At 33.7% G+C, this 20540-nt stretch overlaps 1 protein-coding gene and 1 pseudogene across 6 annotated transcripts; both read right to left on the reverse strand.

The window, feature by feature from the left end:
* Positions 1-482: 482 nt before the first annotated feature.
* On the reverse strand, positions 483-7448 carry LOC132167014 (cyclic nucleotide-gated ion channel 1-like; annotated as a pseudogene).
* A 10181-nt stretch (positions 7449-17629) lies between these two features.
* LOC132164848 (silicon efflux transporter LSI2-like) lies at positions 17630-20201 on the reverse strand. 6 transcript variants are annotated; one of them, XM_088513108.1, is made up of 4 exons: positions 19527-20201; positions 19008-19262; positions 18644-18833; positions 17630-17892 (listed from the first exon to the last, which is right to left on the reverse strand). In XM_088513108.1, the coding sequence occupies exons 1-4, from the start codon at positions 20199-20201 to the stop codon at positions 17630-17632; spliced, it is 1383 nt and encodes a 460-aa protein (XP_088369234.1). The 6 variants fall into 6 exon arrangements, with proteins under 6 accessions (XP_088369234.1, XP_088369232.1, XP_088369233.1 ...); XM_088513106.1 differs by having other exon boundaries at positions 19008-19317; positions 19465-20201; XM_088513107.1 differs by having other exon boundaries at positions 19008-19221; positions 19378-20201.
* Positions 20202-20540: the final 339 nt, after the last annotated feature.

Raw genomic sequence — 20540 nt, forward strand, 5'->3', positions numbered from 1 at the left:
CGTGTGATGCATGTGTGTTTTGTTTTCTTTTTTCACCTTCCTTTATGCAGGGTAAAAATGCACATGAATTATAAATTCTGAGTGGGATTAAAGGGTTTAGGATTTGGTATGCAGGGGAAGTTGCATCATGTTGAACAAAGGAAAACATATTGTGAAGGCTAGCTGTTTCATTCTTGAATGGGATCTTACAAAGCAGCTCCATAAAGATGAAGGCATATATGAATTGAAGCCTCCTGTACCCATGTCCAGCCACCAGTTTTAGTGTAAGCCCATCTCTGCTCATATTCAGTACGTAAATAATTCTCCTTGTATTATATGCAGCAACATTATTGGGCCTCAAGATGTTGATGTGGTAATTAGTTTAACCAGCATATGGAACCAAACAACTAACAACTTTATCACGGGCAAATTAACCAGTGTAGTATACAACTTAATTAACACAAAGACATTTTGGGTCAGGAGAATTTTCATTTATCTTTTCTTTAGGCGCGGCGAATTGCTTGTACAAAGCCTTCTGCAATAGAAGCTGCTTTGGACGCTGCTAGGGAACACCTGGAAACTAGACTTTTCAAGTCACTGGCCGTTAGAACAAAAGCTTCAACTTTTGTAAGGGTTTTGACAGTTTTGGTAGAGATTGGAAGCTCCGATAGTTTGGGAGAGGGGGAGCCGTTGAACCGGCCCCACTATAGAAGTTCTTCTCCGTAGAAGTCACCTTTTTCAATACATTGAGGGCTTGAGGAATTGCCCTCACCATTCTCACCATTATTGGCTTTGAAGCACCATACACTGCCTTGCGTAATGAAGAGCATCGCATCAAGTGTTTCTCCTTCCCGGAGAATGTAGCTCTCCTCATTGTAGTACAATGCCTTGAGAGATTCGCAGATCAATCGCAGCAGATATTCACTTTCATTATTAAGGATTTGCACCTAGATTGCAAACAACGAGAATAATAATGAGAACTAAAACGACTTGCATGATAGAATTCATATTTTAATGTGGTTCGGTCAACGACCTACATCCACAGATAAAGCCCGTAGGACTACATTAAGCTCTTATTGAATGAATTGTTTACAATACAGAATGCTCTATTTATAGAGCTTACATATAAATGTAATCTTAATCAAATCCTTAATTTAGGGTGATCAAATCATAATCAAATCCCTAAATTAGGCTAATCTAATCTTCATCAATTATAATCAAATCCCTAACTTTATGGTCATTCAAATATATACTCTAAGATCCTCCCTCAAACTCAAGGTGGAAGATCCTGAAACCTTGAGTTTGATTTTTTTTTTTTTTTTGAGATAGCAAAACGATACAAAAGAGGGCCATCTATGGTCCAAAAAAGAGAGTCAACTTTGAGCTAAAATGAGAGCCAACTATGAGCTAAAGTAGGCTTGGGTTTTAAACAATACCACATAGCCAAATAAAAGGAGAGCCAACTTTAGGCTGAAGTGAGAGCCAATTATGGGCTGAAATGCCCTGAGTTTTAACCAATACCACAAAGCCGAGCAAAAATAGGCCAACTATGGGCCAATGGATGGGCAACTTTGCATCTTTTGATGGGCAACTTGGCCTTTTTTTTTTTTTTTTTTTTTTTCATTCATTTTCATTCTTTTTTGTTTTGTTTTGTTTTGTTTTGTTTTTTTTTTTTTTTTTCATTCATTTTCATTCCTTTTTTTTTGTTTTTCTGGTTTTGTTTTCTCTCATGCATTGCATCAGCAACATACATTTTTTTTTTTTTTTTTGATATACAATAATAGAATGAACAATCTACTACCAAATCACTCAATAAAAATTCACCCAATTGCCCCCATCGATTTGTGGATGCTCTTTGAATCCCTTATTGCCTTCAAGATGTCGATCTTTGCAAAAAATTCTCACTACATCACCCACCAAAGGCTCATTGTCACACTTGCTGTGTGGGTTGTTTAGGCTGGAACACGATCTTGCAGGGAACAAGCAAAACCAACAGGGTCAAAGAAGAACTGGATGTAAATCAAACTAACTTCACCTTGAAAATTTGTGAGCAGCGCAAGAGAAGAATCATGATAGGCAAAAAGAAATGAAAGAATCATGATAGGCAAAAAGAAATGAAATCCACAGGATAGTTAGGATCGAATTTTGGCGTTAGCCAACAGCTCTGATATCATGATAGAATTCATATTTTAACGTAGTTCGGTCAACGACTTACATCCACAGATAAAGCCCATAGAGCTACATTAAGCTCTTATTGAATGAATTGTTCACAATACAGAATGCTCTATTTATAGAGCTTACACATAAATGTAATCTTAATTAAATCCCTAATTTAGGGTGATCAAATCATAATCAAATCCCTAAATTAAGCTAATCTAATCTTCATCAATTATAATCAAATCCCTAACTTTAGGGTCATTCAAATATATACTCTAACATTGCAATGGCCAAGGCCATTTCTGTCATTGACAATGGCCGAAAGCTTAAAAGAAAATAAAAATTGCTCACTTTTCTTAGCATGAGTAAGCAAAAATGACGCTTGATCTCCTTTGTAAGATAATTGGAAGGTTGAGGGATCGGTTTCTCCATAACAAAATCTTTATTCTGTTCCATTCTGTGCTGTATGTAGGAGATGATCCGCCCTGTCATGTCAGAAGGGAGCTGGTTTCTAGTTATCCAAAATTCTATGGGTCTCATATTGTGTTTAATTGCCTTCGACTTCACAGCTTCCATTTTTATAATTTTTAACATTTTTAAATTCTCAGCTGCCATTTTTAACTTCTTAGCTTCCGTTTCCGACTTCTAGATTGCCATCTGTATGTATGTCTATTATACAAGTTTGGTTTATCAAATTAGAGAAAAATGATGAATTTAATAATTTATACTAATGACTTATGTTACATATTACACATCCATTCTATCACTATCTGTTAGAACACATAATAGTATAGAACTCTCACACTTAAGATAATAACAAACTGTAGATAAACCCAAGAGGTTATTATATGTAATTAGAATTCATCCCTGTAATTATCTCTTATCTCTTCTTATCTCTTATCTCTTAGTATTAGTTATCTCTTATCTCTTTGTATCCTAGTTCAAGTATAACTAGAATACTTGTATTATTATAAATATCAATACAAACCACCTAGAGTGGTAAGCATTCAAAGCAGTCTTAGAGTTGGTTTACTTACATGAGTATTTTAGAGTTCGTTTACTATTCTATTATACTAACGTCTGTGATACATCTTAAATTAGCCATTGTTAAAAAGAAAACTTTATAGTGATCAAAATTTCTAATTAAAAACGGATGTTGTCGAATTTCATAAATTTTTGAATCTACAAAGACCTAATAAAAAATTAGTCTATGTAGAAAACTTTCAAGTCTAATTAACCTTTCCAAAAATATAAATAACAAAAATTACATAGTCTAAACTTTAAAAATAAAAAATAAAACACAGCTTGCACAAATAACCAATTAATGAAGTTATAGTTGTGGTAGTTTCTTCCTTAAAACAATAATTGATCTTGGTACACTCTGGGACGATTCCCTCACCATTCTCACCATTACTGGTTTTGAAGCAACATACACTGCCTTGCGTGATGAAAAACATCGCAGTAAGTGGTTCTCCTTCTCGGAGAATGTAGCTCTCCTCATTGTAGTACAATAGCTTGAGAGATTCGCAGATCAATCGCAGTAGATATTCACTTTCATTATTAAGGCTTTGCACCTAGATTGCAAACAACGAGAATAAGTCTAATATAGAAATGATTATACGAGTGTGTATGGATAATATTCAACATCAAGCACTAAAACAACTTGCAATGGCCAATTAAGCCACTTCCATCATCGACATTAGTTTACTCTCTTCAAAGCAAAGAGTACTGACAAAGGTCTTCAACATGAATGCTAAAATGGGGTTTTTGGATCATGAAAAGGACAACTGAAAGATAATTGTAGAGAAGAAATTTGTATTTTTGATGTGTTTTCAATTGTACAATGGAATGATCTATTTATAGTTGAATGAGGCCCTAAAAGAAAGGAAATACAATAATTACAAAATAATATAAAATTGGCATATTTACAATAATAATGAAATTAACTTAGCAACCAAGCCAAGAGTAAGGACCAAGCAAAGAGAGGATTCATAATATTCTAACAATGAACAACAACACCTTAAATATCAATTCAATTCTTTAAAGTCGTATTGTTTATCCATTTTTATACTATATTTACACATTTCCAACTTTTTATTTTTTATTACATTCTCCCAAAGAATATATATATATATATATATTTTCAAAAGCTTAAAAGAAAAAAAGAAGAAGAAGAAGACTCACTTCTTTTAGCAGGGGTAAGCAAAGATGGCGCTTAATCTCCTTTGCAAGATTTATATTAGAAAGATGAGGGATCGGTTTCTCCGTATCAAAATCTTTATTTTCTTTCAGTCGGTGCTGTATACAAGAGATGATCCGCTCTTTCATTTCATCAGGAAGCTTGTTTCTAGACATCCATAACTTTATGTCTAATTCTTTATGTTTCATATTTTGTGTAATCTTCTCCGACTTCTCAGTTGCTATCTGCATGTATGTCTATCACCCAACAAGTTCGGTTTATCAAATTGTAAAAAAAAATGATGAATTTAATTATTTATAATAATATTTTAATACTAAAATATACGATTGACCTTCTAATAATTAAGATTGTAATGTTTTAAAAAAATTTAACTATCAAAATTAGTAATTAATAAATCTTTTGTTGAATTTCAGAAATTTTTGAATCTACAATATTTCTGCACAAAAATTAGTCTATGTAGAAAACTTTAAACTCTTATTAGCCTTTGGAAAAATAGAAGGAACACAAATTACATTGTCTAAGCTTAAAAAATAAAAAATAAAATTCTAATACACTTTCCCAATCGATAAGGCCGAACACTTTTTGCTAGCTCGTGCCTTATGGCCTGCTTGTAACAGCTTGCACATGGTAAGCAATGAAGTTATAGTCGTAGCAGTGTCTTTCTTAAGAGAATAAATTATAAATAATTAAATGCTCCTCCCCTATGGAATGCGTACTTGGATCTCTCAATTTCAAACAAGTTAATTATTTTTATGGGACAATTTTATCATTTTATTTTTTTTAACAAACATATCCTCTTAAAACAACTAAATCAACTAAATGAATCACAATCAAATGGAGAGGGTCCTTCTCCAAGGAATGCTAAGCTGAGCTGACACTAGTGATATGGCTTGAAAGTCAATGACCACAGAGACAGATCTGGGAGCCACACAGTGGTCATTACAGATCTTGCAGCCATATAGTCTAGACTCTAGATACAGATTTCAGATTTGGCGACCACGTCGGATTCTTTGTCCACTCACAGCAAGTGCATGTTGTGTCCTTCTATGCATACAGAGACCATCTGATCTAACGCTCACACGCATAATTATATGAATAAGAGGACTGAATCTTAAAAAAATAAAAATAAAAATGACGAGCACAACCTGCACGGTACCGATGAAGTACAAAAAAGATCGAAATATTAGCTGAGAAGCAGTTTTCCCAGAAATAGGTATTTGTTTGAAGGTTTTGACCAACAGAACTGCAAGATTGGAGAATTATATATAATGTATAAGATAATAACCTAAATCAATGTGTAACATTATATGCTTATTGATAATAACCAACTATTATGGAGCGACAAAGAGTTCAATATGTGCAAACCTCAAATTTCGGAGGCCCCACCAAAAACAGTGCATGATCTTTGGAAGAATATTTGTGGACGAGATAGTACCAGATTGAAGGGCTTCAAGATATATTCCAAAGTCAACAAGTGTTGTATTTGATGATTGTATAGGACAATCATCATCTAAAAATGTGTAATTTCCTAAATTGCGACCACATTTAAAAGAACTTGGTGTGCATCCAATATGATTTTCACAAGTTATGTGCCAGCAAACCATCTCTCGTTTGATAGAGAAAGAGTACCAAACGGCACCAAATACCTAAAAGACCAGCAAGTTTGAGAAGAAAAGAATTCAGCTGATTATTTTCTAGATAATCCCCATATATATATATATATATATATATATACATTTTTTTGGGCTCTTTATACCCGAATTACAAAAGTCAACTAGTCATTACCATTAAGTAAGCATAAGTTACAATTATACCTGGATAAAAAAAGAATGAGCACAATAGAAAAATATTCACAATGTATGCTTGTGATTAATTATCGAAGTATTTTCATTTGAAATGTAAAGTTTTAAGAAGAAATCCGACGAAAGACTGAGAAAAAAAATAAAGATGGGTTAATCAATAATCTTACATGGCTGATAAGGATGTATAGAAAAATATAAAATGCAGCTTTAATCCATACTCTTCGGGCAAGTTCTCTGGAACTTTCGATAAGATTCCTCCATGATAGGTAGATTCGGAGAACTCTTGGCACATATTGCAACATAACAAAGGCGTTTAGGAACCTCCTTGCGTCCAAAAATTTTGAGCTTCTCATTTTTGAAAATATAATTGGAACTAAAACCTGGACAAATTACAACGAGCAGCATGCGTAAGATCTACTACTTATGCATGTATGACATTGTTTGTTCAAACAACATATATAGGATCGATGTGTAACTCAGTGGGAATGAATCCACGTATATATATATATCTTCATACATTGCAGCTACGTACACTTGACAAAAAAAAAAAAGAAAGGGAAAATATTCTTTAGCCCTCCAATCAATCACCAATTTTACAATTATTCTCGCATAATATACCATTGTGTGTCAAATTATACATTTTTGTATTTTCCTCTCCAAAATACATTTGAAGTTATTAATAAATAAAATCTAAAAATAACCATTTGAAAAAATAATAATAATAATAAGAGGGCTAAGTAAAGGGTTATCCCTTTTTGGTGTTTTTAGTTTTTTTTTTTTTAAAATAATTTTAAATGTTCAAATGGCTATCTTTAATAAATTTAAGGGTATTTTGGGAAGACAAATGTAAAAGTACCTAATTTGATATATGGTGGTAATATGGGAGACCCTAATATCACTTTTTAAAGTCTAAAGGTTTAAGTACAAAATAAGTAATGGTTTAGGGATATATTCACAAAAAACAGTTCTTTTAGGAAGAAAAATAAAATTCCCTAATACCTGTGGGATTGAAGAATAGCGAGGATGTCAATTGCGAAGTACGTCATCAAGTACCTCTTTGCTATTAACTGAGCATTTGTAACAATCTCAGTTCGTCCAGATATACGGCAAGCGTCCTTGTCTATATAAGGACAAACAAATTCCAAAATGATATTCACAAAATAAATCATATCGAAGACCGATCGCAAACAAATAGTTGTGATCTTTAATCTTCTGTCTAACGCAACATACTTGTCAGCTTGGTTGATGACAGGAAGGGAAAAGAACAAAGGGTCCACTGATACTGCAATCACGCAAGACACTACAAACATCGCATGCCACTTAAAAATGAGCCGCCTCGCTGGGTCAAGATTTGTTTTGTTTCCTCCTAAATCAACTCCATCATCCTAGGAACCTAATTGCTTCTCACTATCCGACTTCCTGATCATCGAGCAGATCGAACATAACAAGCAAAAAACCATGTTAATATTTTTATATCATTTTCTTAATTTCTTAAAACTCATGTAGTGATAGTGGGACCAAATAGAATGTGTTAGATCCTATAATCTTAGGTGTGCTTACAATATAAAAAACATAGAGCCCCGCTGCATGAAAGCGTGAAAATTTGTTAAAGTAACGTTACACATACTTTTATTTTTTTACACCAATTTCTTCACGCTAAAAGATGACTTTTATAAGACCAATTTCTTCACACCAATTTCTTCACAAAGATAGAGCCAATTTCTTCACATTCAAAGATGATTTTTAAAATTACCATTAGATTAAAATCAAATTAAATATTCATTACAAATTTAATGATAATTTTAAAAAAGTGAGACTAATACTGGCGAAAGTGAGACTATACTATATGTAGCAATATTACTCAATTTGTTAATATGTTAGTATTTGCCTTTTGGCTTACTATATATAACTCTCTTACAAACTCATGTTATTGATGTGGTAAGTGCCATTTGGTAAAGAAAAAAAAACAATAGATTTAACTGATAATTAATACTAGCAAAAAATCACCTAATTAATTGTTAGGCAGATTGATACCTTAATAAGTCTTTTTAGCGAGCCAATAATAAAGTATATTAAGACACTACACAATCCAAAAGTTTAAGTCTATGAATTTGGGCTCCACTATGCTATATGAACTACTCACACTTTTTACATCTTTCCAATGTAAAACTTCATCATTTTATATTCACACATATATATATATATATACTCAATTTACGTGGAAAAAAATTGCATGATAAGCGTGGATAGGTCAAACTTTTAGTTGTTACAAAGTAAGTTAATTAAGTAAAAATTTATATACTTCGTAAGATGCCATAATGGTGCCTTCAGTCATACAGAATCAGTGAAAAATATTTACAAATTACAATGTTAATTGCCATATCAATCATGTAGAGGCAACTATAGTTAGCACATTGGAAGAAGAAGATGCCAACCTCTCCCTATTCTCTGGCCGACGCCCGCGTTGACTCATAACTGACCTCCGAATTATCAATGACCCACGAACTTCTTTTATTGCCACAAAAGGCTGAATTTTGGTTCCTAAAAAATGAAAAATTGATTAGACGATACACCATGTTTTATCTATTCTAAGTGCAACCTCCCCATATAGTGCACCATAGGAATTTTTTCAGGGAAGAAGCAAAAATAATTCACTGTAAAACTCTGCAACATAAGTACATGATAATGAAGAAACAAAGATTTTTTAAAAAAATTAATTTTACCAATTTCAATAGAAATTGTAAGACCAAGAAAAAAAATGCCAGATATTAGATGGATATGTAATTGGTAAAAGGAAACCCAAAATTAAAAATATATATTATTAAAAAAACCATTATCAAACATCGTAATATATAGCATGCCGGAAGTTGAGAAATAAAACTTAAAAAAAAAAAATGAAAAGATAAAAAGTAAAAAATCGAACTTTGAGTATATATACTTTACTAGCTAGTTGATTAAAAGTAAATACGTGAGTTTAGAAAAAAAAGGGTTTCTAGAGAGAGGGGCTCTACCTTTTCTCTAGATGTTCCTTCCTCCCTTTTTATGGTACCAGTGTTCAGTATCTTCTCTGTAGGCTTCATCGGTCTCCATTTCTAACAGGTTGCTTTGGATTTAATAAGTAGATCTAGATGTAGATCTATATCCAGATCTAGTCGTTTCAACCTTAAATTTGATCGTCTTCTTCACTCAAAGCGTGTCTTCCGAAGGGATGTCTACGATGTCGTGCTCCTCCGCTGCTGCTTGTGGGGTTTTTGTTTTTGTTTTTCATTTTGTTTGCCCTGGCCTTCGGGTTGAGATGGATTTGTTGTCCTGGACTTCGGGTTGAGGATGAAGTAGATCAATGTGGGTGCTTAACTCTCATGGTTGGATTCTTAGTTAATTTCTTGTTGTTTTTTATTTATTTATTTTTGGGGTTAATAACTTTTTTGGTACCTCAGTTTTCACTTTTTTATTTTTTTTTCTCCAAAGTTTTAAAACATGACAAATCTGGTACTCAACCTATGGGAAAAGACAAAATTAATACCTCCATTAATTCCATTAGTCTTACTTAACGGAATTTCCACGTGTAACTCCCATAATACGCCACATGTCCTAAAAAGTAAAAATAATTAAAATTAAAAAATATAATAAAAAAAAAAACACGTGGTTGCCTAGAAAACAAGGGAAATAATGTGTTGTCGAGCTGCTAAGAATTTATTTTTATTTCAGACACTATTACATGTCCAAGTTATTTCGGGTAATTTCAAAGACTAGTTCCAAGCTTTTCTTGTTGATTTTTCTTCTTTGAAATTGATGTATTGATTTCTGAAATTTGCTAATATGCTCACCAGAAATCGTTCGAAAGTGTTAGGCCTGATATGCTGTTAGTTTTGGGAGATGTTTCGGCAAGAGGTTCAGAGTTAACAAGAGGGAAATGGGTTTCTGTGGTCCACCAGTTTCAGGGACTGTTAGGCCCGTTTCTGGGTCTTCCTTATCATGTCATTCTCGGTGACAGGGACGTCGGAGATTGTAGAGGGTTGAATGTGAAAATGGTTAATTGGGTCCCTGGCAATTTCCCAGGACTGGATTCGGCGTATTGTGGTGCCTTTGAGATTAGTAACATCAGCTTCGTCTCGCTCAATGCTGTGGCTTTGCTTTGTGGGGACAACGATCTACGGTTTGGTGTTGAGAAAGTAGTGGAGAGAGAGAGTGTATGGATTTGCAAATGGGAATTGAAGGCCCAACAGAAGCAATGACTGAGGGTGGCAAATTCAGGGAGATAGACCATAAATTTGGTTGGAGAGAGAATAGAATTTCATATGGGTCTGGTCCTGTTCTACTGCTTCACTTCCCTTTGCACCGTACAGCAGATGGAAACTGTGGTGGGGTTGACGCACACCATAAAATTTTTACTCTTTTTTTTTTTTTTTCAGGTTTAGTTTTTTTTTTTTTTAATTATTATTTATTTTTAATTTTTTTGGACACGTGGCGTATTAAATGTGAAAATTCCGTTAATTGGAACTGATGGAATTAACAAAGGTAGTAATTCTATCTTTTCCTATAGGTTGGGTACTAGATTTATACTGTTTTAAAACTTAGGAAAGAAAAAATAAAAACTCAAGTACCAAAAAAGTTATTAACCCTTATTTTTGTTTTGTAATTGAGATACTCATGTTCTAGATTTAATCTGTACAAAGTAGAGCAATTCCTTAAATGTAATTGTATATGGATTAACAGAAGCTTAAAATCATTTTTAAGACTTTGTAATTTTCATAGCTTTTGGTTATAATTTTTTAGAGTTGTATGCTCTATGATGTAAGAGCTTTATGCTTATGAAATTTTATCAATGAAAGTTTCATATTTTTCACAAAAAAAAAGGGGGGGGGGGGGGGTAAATTCGTGAGTTCCTCTTTTCCCTTTCCCTATCGTGAATAGGAAAAAAAAAAAAAAACTAAATAAATAAATCAGTTCTTCTTCATATTAAAGAATATGGCACAAAACTACATTTTGCTTCCATATAAAAATATATTTCATACTATCTTTCATTTCTTTTATTATTTTTTAAGTTTATGGCACAAAACTACTTTTTACTTCCTATGAAATATATTTCATAATACCTTCCATTACTTTTTCCTATATTCTTACAATATTGTTTCTTTACAAAATATAAGTTTCTTACCTACCTTCACTTTTTCACAAAATTCTAACACGATCATTTTTTTTTTTTTTGACACGTCCACACAAGAGGGAAGAGAAGAATTCAAACTAGCGATCTTCGTTTCATGAAGTATGGTTTTCAGCCGATTGAGCTACCCTTTCAAACCCCAACACAATCCTTAATTAAAGTAAAAAAAAAAATATAAAAGAGAAAAAAGTAAAAAAAAAAATGTATATATTAAAATAATATATAGGAACTAAAAGTGACTTCTTATGTATTGAAAAATGCTAGAACAACCTTGAAGTTTAATTAAAGCCTTAAAGGTAAAGAATCTGACGAGTAAATTTTTGTAATTTTTTTTTAAAAATTCATAAAGAATGAAATAGCATAGAGGGGATCTAACTCTGGCAAAACAGCAACAAAAAGAAGCAACATCAAGAGAGGGAAAGAGGGAAAAACGGAGCTCCTCCCAGGCGGAAGCAAGGTTGGAGTCTGGTTTTCTCTTAGGCTAGGAGAGAGACGGTACAGGAGCCTTTTCATACACAAGCTTAGATTTGACTTCTTGATAACAATAAACTGTACTCATTCATCCAAAAAATAGAAAGAGAAAATGAGTATTAATATAAAGAGTGAATTGAACCTGATAAAGTCGAGAGCAACCGAGCGAGCGAAACCAGCTTTGGACAAGCAAAGCTGGTCTCGCCCTTGAGCTCCCCCTTCTATGTATCGTACACACTCCTTGATTGAGATAAAGGATTTTTTTTTTTTTCCTTTTCAAACTATTTACCATAGACACCCCGAGTAATGCTATTCAGCAGCATTTCATGCGCACCCTGTCCGCAAAAGGGTTGGTTAACCCAACCTGAGTTAACCAGCCTTTTAATAAAAAAATAAAAAATAAAATAAAAAAAATGCTGAAAGCGCGCGGCAGGAGATTTCATTTTCATTTTTCATCTTCTCACGTCCCGCGTCCCCCTCTCTCTCTCTCTCTCTCTCTCTCAATTTCTCCCACCCACCACCGCAACCGGCTGCCACCACCATCCACCACCGCCGGCCACACCATACAGTGGCTACGAAGCGCTACCGACCACCACCGCCGCCATGTATCCGGCAGCCAGATCTGACGGGGCTACAACTCTACCGGCTCTGCTTCTCTCTCGCCTTCTATCTTCCGGTAAATCTTACCCATATCTCAATGTTTTTATTCTATTTCATGGCTGCTCGCCTGTTCTGCAATGGCGAAGAACGGGAGAATGAAAAGAGCGAGAAAACAAAACCAGATTTGTTTTTGGAGCTCAAAACTTTCGACAGCTTTCCTTCTTCATTCGGGCCTGTGGTGTTGTTTTGGAGCCAATGGTTCTGGTTGTTTTCGGAGCTCCAGCGAACCATGGGCCTGTGGTGTTGTTTTCGGAGCTCCAGCGAATCACCAAAAACCCAAAAGTAAAAAATACAGGCAAATCATCAAACACATCAACTACACAAACAAATATGTAAAACAACAACCACAAATCCAAAATCCCAACGAGGAAACAATAGCCAAACAGAAAGTCCAAAAGCAAAAATCTTCTACCAGATTTTTGTGCTCCAAAGTTTTACTTTAATTCTCTGCGACTAGAAAATGACCATCTAATGCCGTGATGGCTCTGGCATGCCTGGGTTTATGCCAGAGCACCTTAAAAATGGTTAGAATCTACTATACTGTTTACGTGATTTACCATTTTGTACATCTTCGAGGTAGGAAAATTGAAGGTATGGGCATATAGCAATGTAGTTCTTGATTGCTGCCCACATTATTCACATTGGAGTTCCACTTTGCAAAGGGATCACGGTGAGAAGAATGTTTGATTTTACAATATGCAGGAAGATGCAATACATGATATTCTTGATTGTGAAGTCGTTGCCCCCCAACACTATTTGATCATTTCAGCCCTGACTATTGCTCTGTTGCTTCATTCTCAGCAGGTTAAGGCCCAATTGCCCAGGTCCAATACTAGGATACGATTAATGCAATGCTGAAGAGGGTTGGGATCAAGCCACAAGTTACTTGATCCTCTTTGCTCCCTCAAGGTAGTACATAACCTACAGTTGCCACAGCCTAGAAGTTTCTTACTAAGGAGAAGAAGAAGTGAATATGTATTTGTAGTTTAGATTATCCTAATGTGACCCATATCGAGATGTTTAAGACACTTCCAATGTAAAATTATTGTGTAAATATCAATTGGCTCAAGTTGAACCAAGTGTTGTTTAGATTTTTCCTGTTTCTTTTCTTTTTCAAGCTAAGTATCCATATTGTTAACTTGGCATATTAGGTGGATATTGACAGAAATGAAAATTGTTTGAATATAGAAATCAAATCTTATTGTCAAATTGGTTTTGTTTTACTTGAATAAGGAACCGGCTCTACTCTTCATTTCAAATGAAATGGAAATATTTCCTTCTCCATATATATATATATGTATATATATTCAACATTGCAAAGGATGTCAGATTTGCAATTACAAATAAGTGAATGGAGCTAGAGATGGTCATTTCTGGTTTACCATTTTCCGAAATACAGTAGGATAAAAAAAAAATTGAGCATTATCTCCAGTAGATGAATATAGTAAACCTTGCCAAAAACAGTCATTCATTCTAACCACATTTAGAAGTCGTTTGCTACATAATAGAATACAAGTAGCTACTGTACTGGAGAAATGCATCCATTGCATGTATGTCCAAGAAGAAAAATAAAAAAAAATGAAAATCACATAACAAGTTAAATAGAGCTTTGAGCTTATAATAGATCATAATAGATCGCACAACATTTTCTCCTTGAAAATCCTTTAGGCCTGCATCTCATGTGCTACATCAAGTTCTTATTTGGACACATGTTTGTCTATAAACAAAATTCACAAACCACATCCAAAAGCACCACCTACTGATTGGATTAGGAATGAAAAATTTAACATTACACTACAAATGTATCAGCTATCAACTACTTGAAGCCTGAGTGCAAGCCAAGTGTTTTGATATCAACAACCAAGTCCATGTGTGCCTAGCTTGAACCTTCTCCTGTGTTGTGTAGTCTGTTTCATTTCAGCACGCATTCTTCTTTGGTAAGTGCACATTTCGTTATTAGCCCGCTGAAAAAACTTACCATCTGTAGGTTTCTGCAAGATAAAAAATAAATTTAGATCAAATAATTTTTTTGCCTAAACAGAAAACACAAGAAAAGTAAATTAAAACAATGGAGTTAAACATGAAACTTAGATCTCAGAAACAATTTGCAGGTTTCTAAAATTAAATATATATCTCAGATTTTTTCACAAACACATGGAACTCATATTTAGATATCTGAAACTAACACTTCCATGACATATCCAAGAAAACAGCACTCATATATGTTAGAGTATATTTGAATGACCCTAACTTTAGGGTCATTCAAATATACTCTAACAATATATAAGGTAAAAAAAAAAAAAAAAGACACAGAAATACAGACTTTCATGAGCTACAATAGAAAAAGTTGAGGCTTTCATGAGCTTGTGCGTGGGTGTTGCCGGATTTCGAGTTGTTTCTGTGAGTAGGTGGGCGTCGCCGGCGGTTCGGGTCGGCGCTAAAAATAAAACTGATAAAAATCAGTTTTTTTTTTTTTTTTTTTTTTTTTTTTAATTATTAAAAGGCTGGTTAACCCAGATTGGGTTAACCAGCCTTTTTGCGGACAGGGTGCGCATGGAATGCTTCTGAGTAGCATTACTCTAGACACCCCTTGATTGAGATTTCAAACTATTTACCACACGTCATTGTGGCTGAAGTCATACAACTTGCGTAATAGTTGAAGGACAAGATGCCTCATTAATGTTCCTCAACAAAACTGGCAGTGCTACTGCACTTAGGTTATGTTTGGTAAGAGGCTGGATGAAGAAAAGTAGCATGACTCACAATTTAAAAAATATTTTTATACTGTTTTTCTTAAAGTTTATCTCAATATTTTTATTTTTTACATTGAATTAATTAATTTTTATTATTATTTAAATAAAAAAATTATTATAAAATAAAATTTTTCATTTTTTTATATAAAATATTTTTATTTTTTTTTCTCACATCAATCAAATCTGTTACCGTACTAATCTACTTCTTAATTCCATTCACTTGCCAAGCATAGCCTTACTATTCATGCTTTCAAACTCTTAATATTTTTATTTTTTTTTTATATAATATTGATAACTTTTTATTATTATTTAAATAAAAAAATAACTACAAAATATATATATATTTTTTTAATTTTTTCATATCAAATATTTTTAATTTTTTTATTTTCACAACAATCAATTTTTACTATACTAATATGCTCCTATCACTAAACAATAACATACCAGTGCCTAACAAATCCATTTATCTTTATAAAAGAAGTAATTTGATGGCGCTCGGACGACCCATTTCAGAACGAAACAAAACAAAGACCATTTGACATCGTCTGACAAATTAATCCAACTCAACAAATATATAAGCAATTATTTTGATTTTCATTGGAATAAAATCTAAACTATTCAAATGGTGATCTTTTTAGACCATCAGGATGAGGAGGACCCTTTACAATTCTTTAGACCATCAAGATATCACATACGTACGACAAAGAAAAAAATAGGGTAAAGTCAACATAACCCCCTCAAATTACAACTTAATTGATAAGGTCCCCCTCAAATTTTTAATTGTGACAATGTCCCTCTTAAATTACTAAAGCATTGTCAATATTCCCCATGACTAACAAAAAGATCAAAATGCCCCTATATATTTCTTAATAAGACAAAAATACCCTTATAAATTAATTAATTTTTTTTTTTTTAAAAAAAAATTTAATTTCAAAAGAACAATTTTTTAAAAAAAAAAAATTTAGTTTTTAAACGAAATTTTTTAATTTTTTATAAGAATATTTTTTTTAAAAAAACCGAATATATATATATATATATATATATTTTAAAACGGAAACTTTTATTTTAAAAAATTTATAAAACAAAATAAAAAACGAAATTTTTATAACAAAAAAAAAAATCCAAAATTTTAATTTTTTTGTTATAAAAAGGATTTTTTTTTTTTTAATTTTTAATTTTCTACCCTTTGGATATTTTTTAATTAGTTTTAGGTTTTTTCTAGAAGTTTTAGTATTTTTTGTTTTTATTTTATTAAGGGTAGTTTCGTCATTAGGGGGAACATTGACAATTTTTAGTAGTTTGAAGGGGACATTGTCACATTGTCACATTGTCACAATTTTTGTTAGTATTTTTTAGAGGAGTAAAATTGTCATTTTAATTTTTTAGACAATTTTACCCCTCTAAAATACACTAATTAACTAGATACTCTCAATTTCAGATAAAATTGAGAGGATCCTTATTATTTTACAAATAATTGATGACTTTATGTTGAGATTATAGAGAACTGCATTCTGCAGATATGGAAACTAATTGGGACGGTGACATTCAATGAGTTTAAACAAAGCATTGATCAAATTTGGATGGAATAAATTTCTCATTATATTTATGATATTGTTTTGTTAAAGTAATATACTATATTTTTATGAAATGAATAAAGAAGAAGCATTGTTGTCAAATATTTTGATTTTGATGATAATTTGGCTCAAGTATTGTAAAACAAAATTATTGGAGATTTTGTCTCCAATTGATAGCTTAATTGACTGGAGACCATGCCTTATGAAGTAGAAGTCACTAGTTCGAATTATCCCCCTCTCTCTTGTTTGGAAATGTATAAAAAATAAATAAAATAAAAATAAAAATTACAGGAGATTCTTATAGTTTTTAAAACAGTCTATTTTTAATTATTGATCCAGGTCATCCTGTCTCTTGACTTGAGCCTGGGTCAACAAGGCCCTTTTCCTGTTGATATGGAAAAAGGACATGTAATGAATCAACAAGTCCAAGCCCAAATCTTCTATTGAAGGAGGAATTGGGTCACCAGTTTGGTCAATTGGAAAAATGGCCCTCAACTTATTGCCTGCACATGAGAAACCCATGACGTTGACGTATCATATGCCACTAGCTTCCTTCCATGTGTATTAGGCTATGTACTAAACATGCCCAATTTACCTTATACTTCTCTTCAGCGGACATCTATCTAAAACCATCCTCGCTAGCTTTTAGAGAACATTATAGTTATACACTTTTTTTCTAGATCATGTATTGTTACAACGTTAAAAACTTAAAATTGCCTTTTGCTCTTTAACAAAATAATAATAAAAGTAATAACAAATAATTAAAAGCACAAAATACTCAAAACTATTTTCATCTTTATATTACTTAACAACCATTTGGCAAAAAACATTATCTAAAAAGTTTTGTCAAACCAACACAACGTATATGATCATCGTATGAGTATCAAACCAATAACAGTGACTATAAGGGTCGAGGGGAGTCCAAATTTGAGATGGCTCCAAAAAGATAATGTGTACCCAAGACGTGGAGCTCTGCGAGCCTCTTCACACACTGTTAAGTATGCAGCTGATTCCAGTAATGAGAGGTTCCCAACTACCGTGCTAACCCAAGCTAAGATGAGCCATGCCTTCTTCTCATCAACTGCAGAAATTACAGCTGCCGATGCTGCCACTCGTCCTCCCAGCAACAAAACTACACAGTATAAGCATGATTTATATATAAGCGACCCTCATCCTCATGTGTTGGAGCAAAATCCTCAAAGCTCAAAAATTCATATCAATTAAGTAATTTAAACCACATCTAAATGCAGCCTAGATTATTTTTATATGAAAGAAAAAACAAATCTTCTTAGAGATGTAGATGGAAAGGAACTTTAGATTACCGAGATATGTGGATGGAAAAAATCAAATTTATTCTTCTGGTGAGGGATGCAGTTTATTGAGAGAAAATGACCCAGGAGGGTGCCAACTTTTGTACAAAGGGAAGTTAAAGATACTTCTCAAACTTAAAGAACTGTTCAGTATACGATGGTGCAATCTCAACTTGATTAAGATTTGACCATGCATGAGAACAATTAATATCAAGTTGTCTCAAGTGCAGAAAGAAAGCTTGAGAACAAGAAAAAAAACCCATACTGTTTATACTTTGACATGCCTAAGAGATCATATTCTGTATTCAAAGTCCAAACCATACCAAAATATATAGCATCCAGAAATCTTAAGAAACCATAAATGCCAAAAAATGTTCAGATCATATGCATTCCAAATCTATAATGCTAGCAATTTCTTGGCATTCTTGCAATTGCTAACATAAAGTTGCATAAACAGACTTTACAGCTAGGTGTTACTCTAGGAAGCTAATTTTATATATATGATAGATCCAAAAAAGAAATAGAATGATGACATATAATAGAAAAAGACATGGAAGAAATACACCAACATACCAGTTGGTACGCTTGAAGCCAAATTTGACAGGAGAAGAACGACAATGGCAAGAACTGCTATCCCGCTAGCATGATCAATCTGTGCATAAGGCGCCATGAGGGCCCATAGAGTACTTGGGATTCCAGTTTTGTTAAAGCCATCTACTGTGATAAACATTCCGCAAGAGAAAATCAAAAGCGAATAGGAGGCCTGGCAAAGAAGAGAAATCAACTTAAGATATTTTAAACTCTCCAACAAGCCATCCGTGTAATTCATAATCTCCTACAAGGTATGCTTTAGAGTTTTCAAGTCCCATTGATAGACAAAGGGGAAAACTAATTGAAAAAGGAGAAGAGCAGCATCATGTTAATTAGCAAATTATACCTTTTCAAGGCAAGGCCTAGATTCCTTGAAATCAAGAACCACAAGAGCAAGTGCAGCAGTAATTGTAGTCCATGACATATTCAGCCCCATGAGCAAAGCAATCAACATTCCTATAGTAATAAGGTAAACACACGACTTCCACAACATCCTTTGCCATCTAATGGTCAAATCTTCCTTTCCTTCTGAAGACTCTATAGAAAGTGCGTCTCTTAGTCTGTCCATTGATCTAACAACAGTCTTTGAAGGAATGATCTCCTCCCTTTTGGGAGAAGATACAACATCTTCCAGCTCTTTCGATGCACTAGAATTCCTTGCAGAATCCAACGTGCCACAAGGGACCCTGTGGATTTCATTCTCATTTGAACTTAACCGGTTTCTAATGGTCTCAACATGACCCATGTTCCCATGCACGTTGGGAGAGCCTTGCTCATTTATAGTTTCCAATCTAGAGTACCACTCCTGAGAATTCGAGGATGTGATATGTGACATCATTGCTGGTGAAAAGCGATGAGAATCCACATCCTCCTCTTCAACAACATCTACAGCTGCATCTGTTTCATCCTTTTGAATTGATAACAACCTCCAATACATGGATAGAAGAATTAGAGCATTGACAACGACTCCTACTAGCATTGCAGGGAGAATTCCACTTAGAAAACTCCCAAAAGATATCTTACTCTGAACAGCTATAACCAAATTTTGGGGGTTGCCAATTGGAGTCGCTGAAGACCCAATATTTGCACTAGAGGCCAGGGCAAGAAGGAAAGGTTCAGGCGGGAGATTATTTTTCCTTGCAATTTTTAAAACAAATTCAGTTAATACCACACAAGAGGTATCAATAGTAAAAAGGGCACTTGAAATGGCTGAAATCATGCAGATTCGACAAAGTAAGTCCTTTGCTCCTTTACTTTTCCATGAGAGAAGATTTTCCAAGTACTTGAACATGTCTGCTTTTTTTAGATAGACACTGACAACCATTGTCCCAAGAAGAAGACCAAGGGTTGGTAGCTCAATTGCAGCATATGCTTGATCTGGAGTTAGGACTCGGAATACTACCATTAGTATAGCACCTAGGAGGGACCCAGCATCCCTCCCAATTGGTAGAAAAGGAACGGCTGGGAAGACCGCCAATACCCAGAAGATTGCGAAAGCAAGTGATCCCAGAACCACTTTTACAGAAGAAGCCAAGGCCATCTTTGCAGCTTAGTAAGCTGTAGTCTTATTGCTATGCAGTCCTTAGGGCTCAACGTATTAATGAAATTCCACAGCTGATGCCATATTATCATAAATCTACTTGACAGAAAAGTACCCTGGCCAGGAAAAACCAATTAAACATTATAATTGTGTGGAGATTCAATCTTCTGAATCTATCATAGATTCGATACAAAATTGTGGTACTTGAGCAACATGATAGCAAAATTCATTGAAACACAGTGTCCAACTGCTGAAGGGCAAATAGTAAGCATATAGCAAGTGCTAGGAAGATAGCATGCAGAGAGTTGTTGCATCTTTGGATTTATTATAAGGCATAAT

Source organism: Corylus avellana, chromosome 2 (assembly GCF_965113065.1).
Source record: "Corylus avellana chromosome 2, dhCorAvel1.hap1.2, whole genome shotgun sequence".
Classification (NCBI taxonomy): Eukaryota; Viridiplantae; Streptophyta; class Magnoliopsida; order Fagales; family Betulaceae; genus Corylus; species Corylus avellana.

Coding starts and splice junctions, on each gene's coding strand:
- LOC132164848 (XM_059575384.2), bottom strand. CDS start 20,201: ATGGCCTTGGCTTCTTCTGTAAAAGTGGTTCTGGGATCACTTGCTTTC. Junction 18,834..19,007: donor CTAGGCCTTGCCTTGAAAAG/GTATAATTTGCT, acceptor CTTCTTTGCCAG/GCCTCCTATTCGCTTTTGAT. Junction 17,893..18,643: donor GGCTTCAAGCGTACCAACTG/GTATGTTGGTGT, acceptor TATACTGTGTAG/TTTTGTTGCTGGGAGGACGA.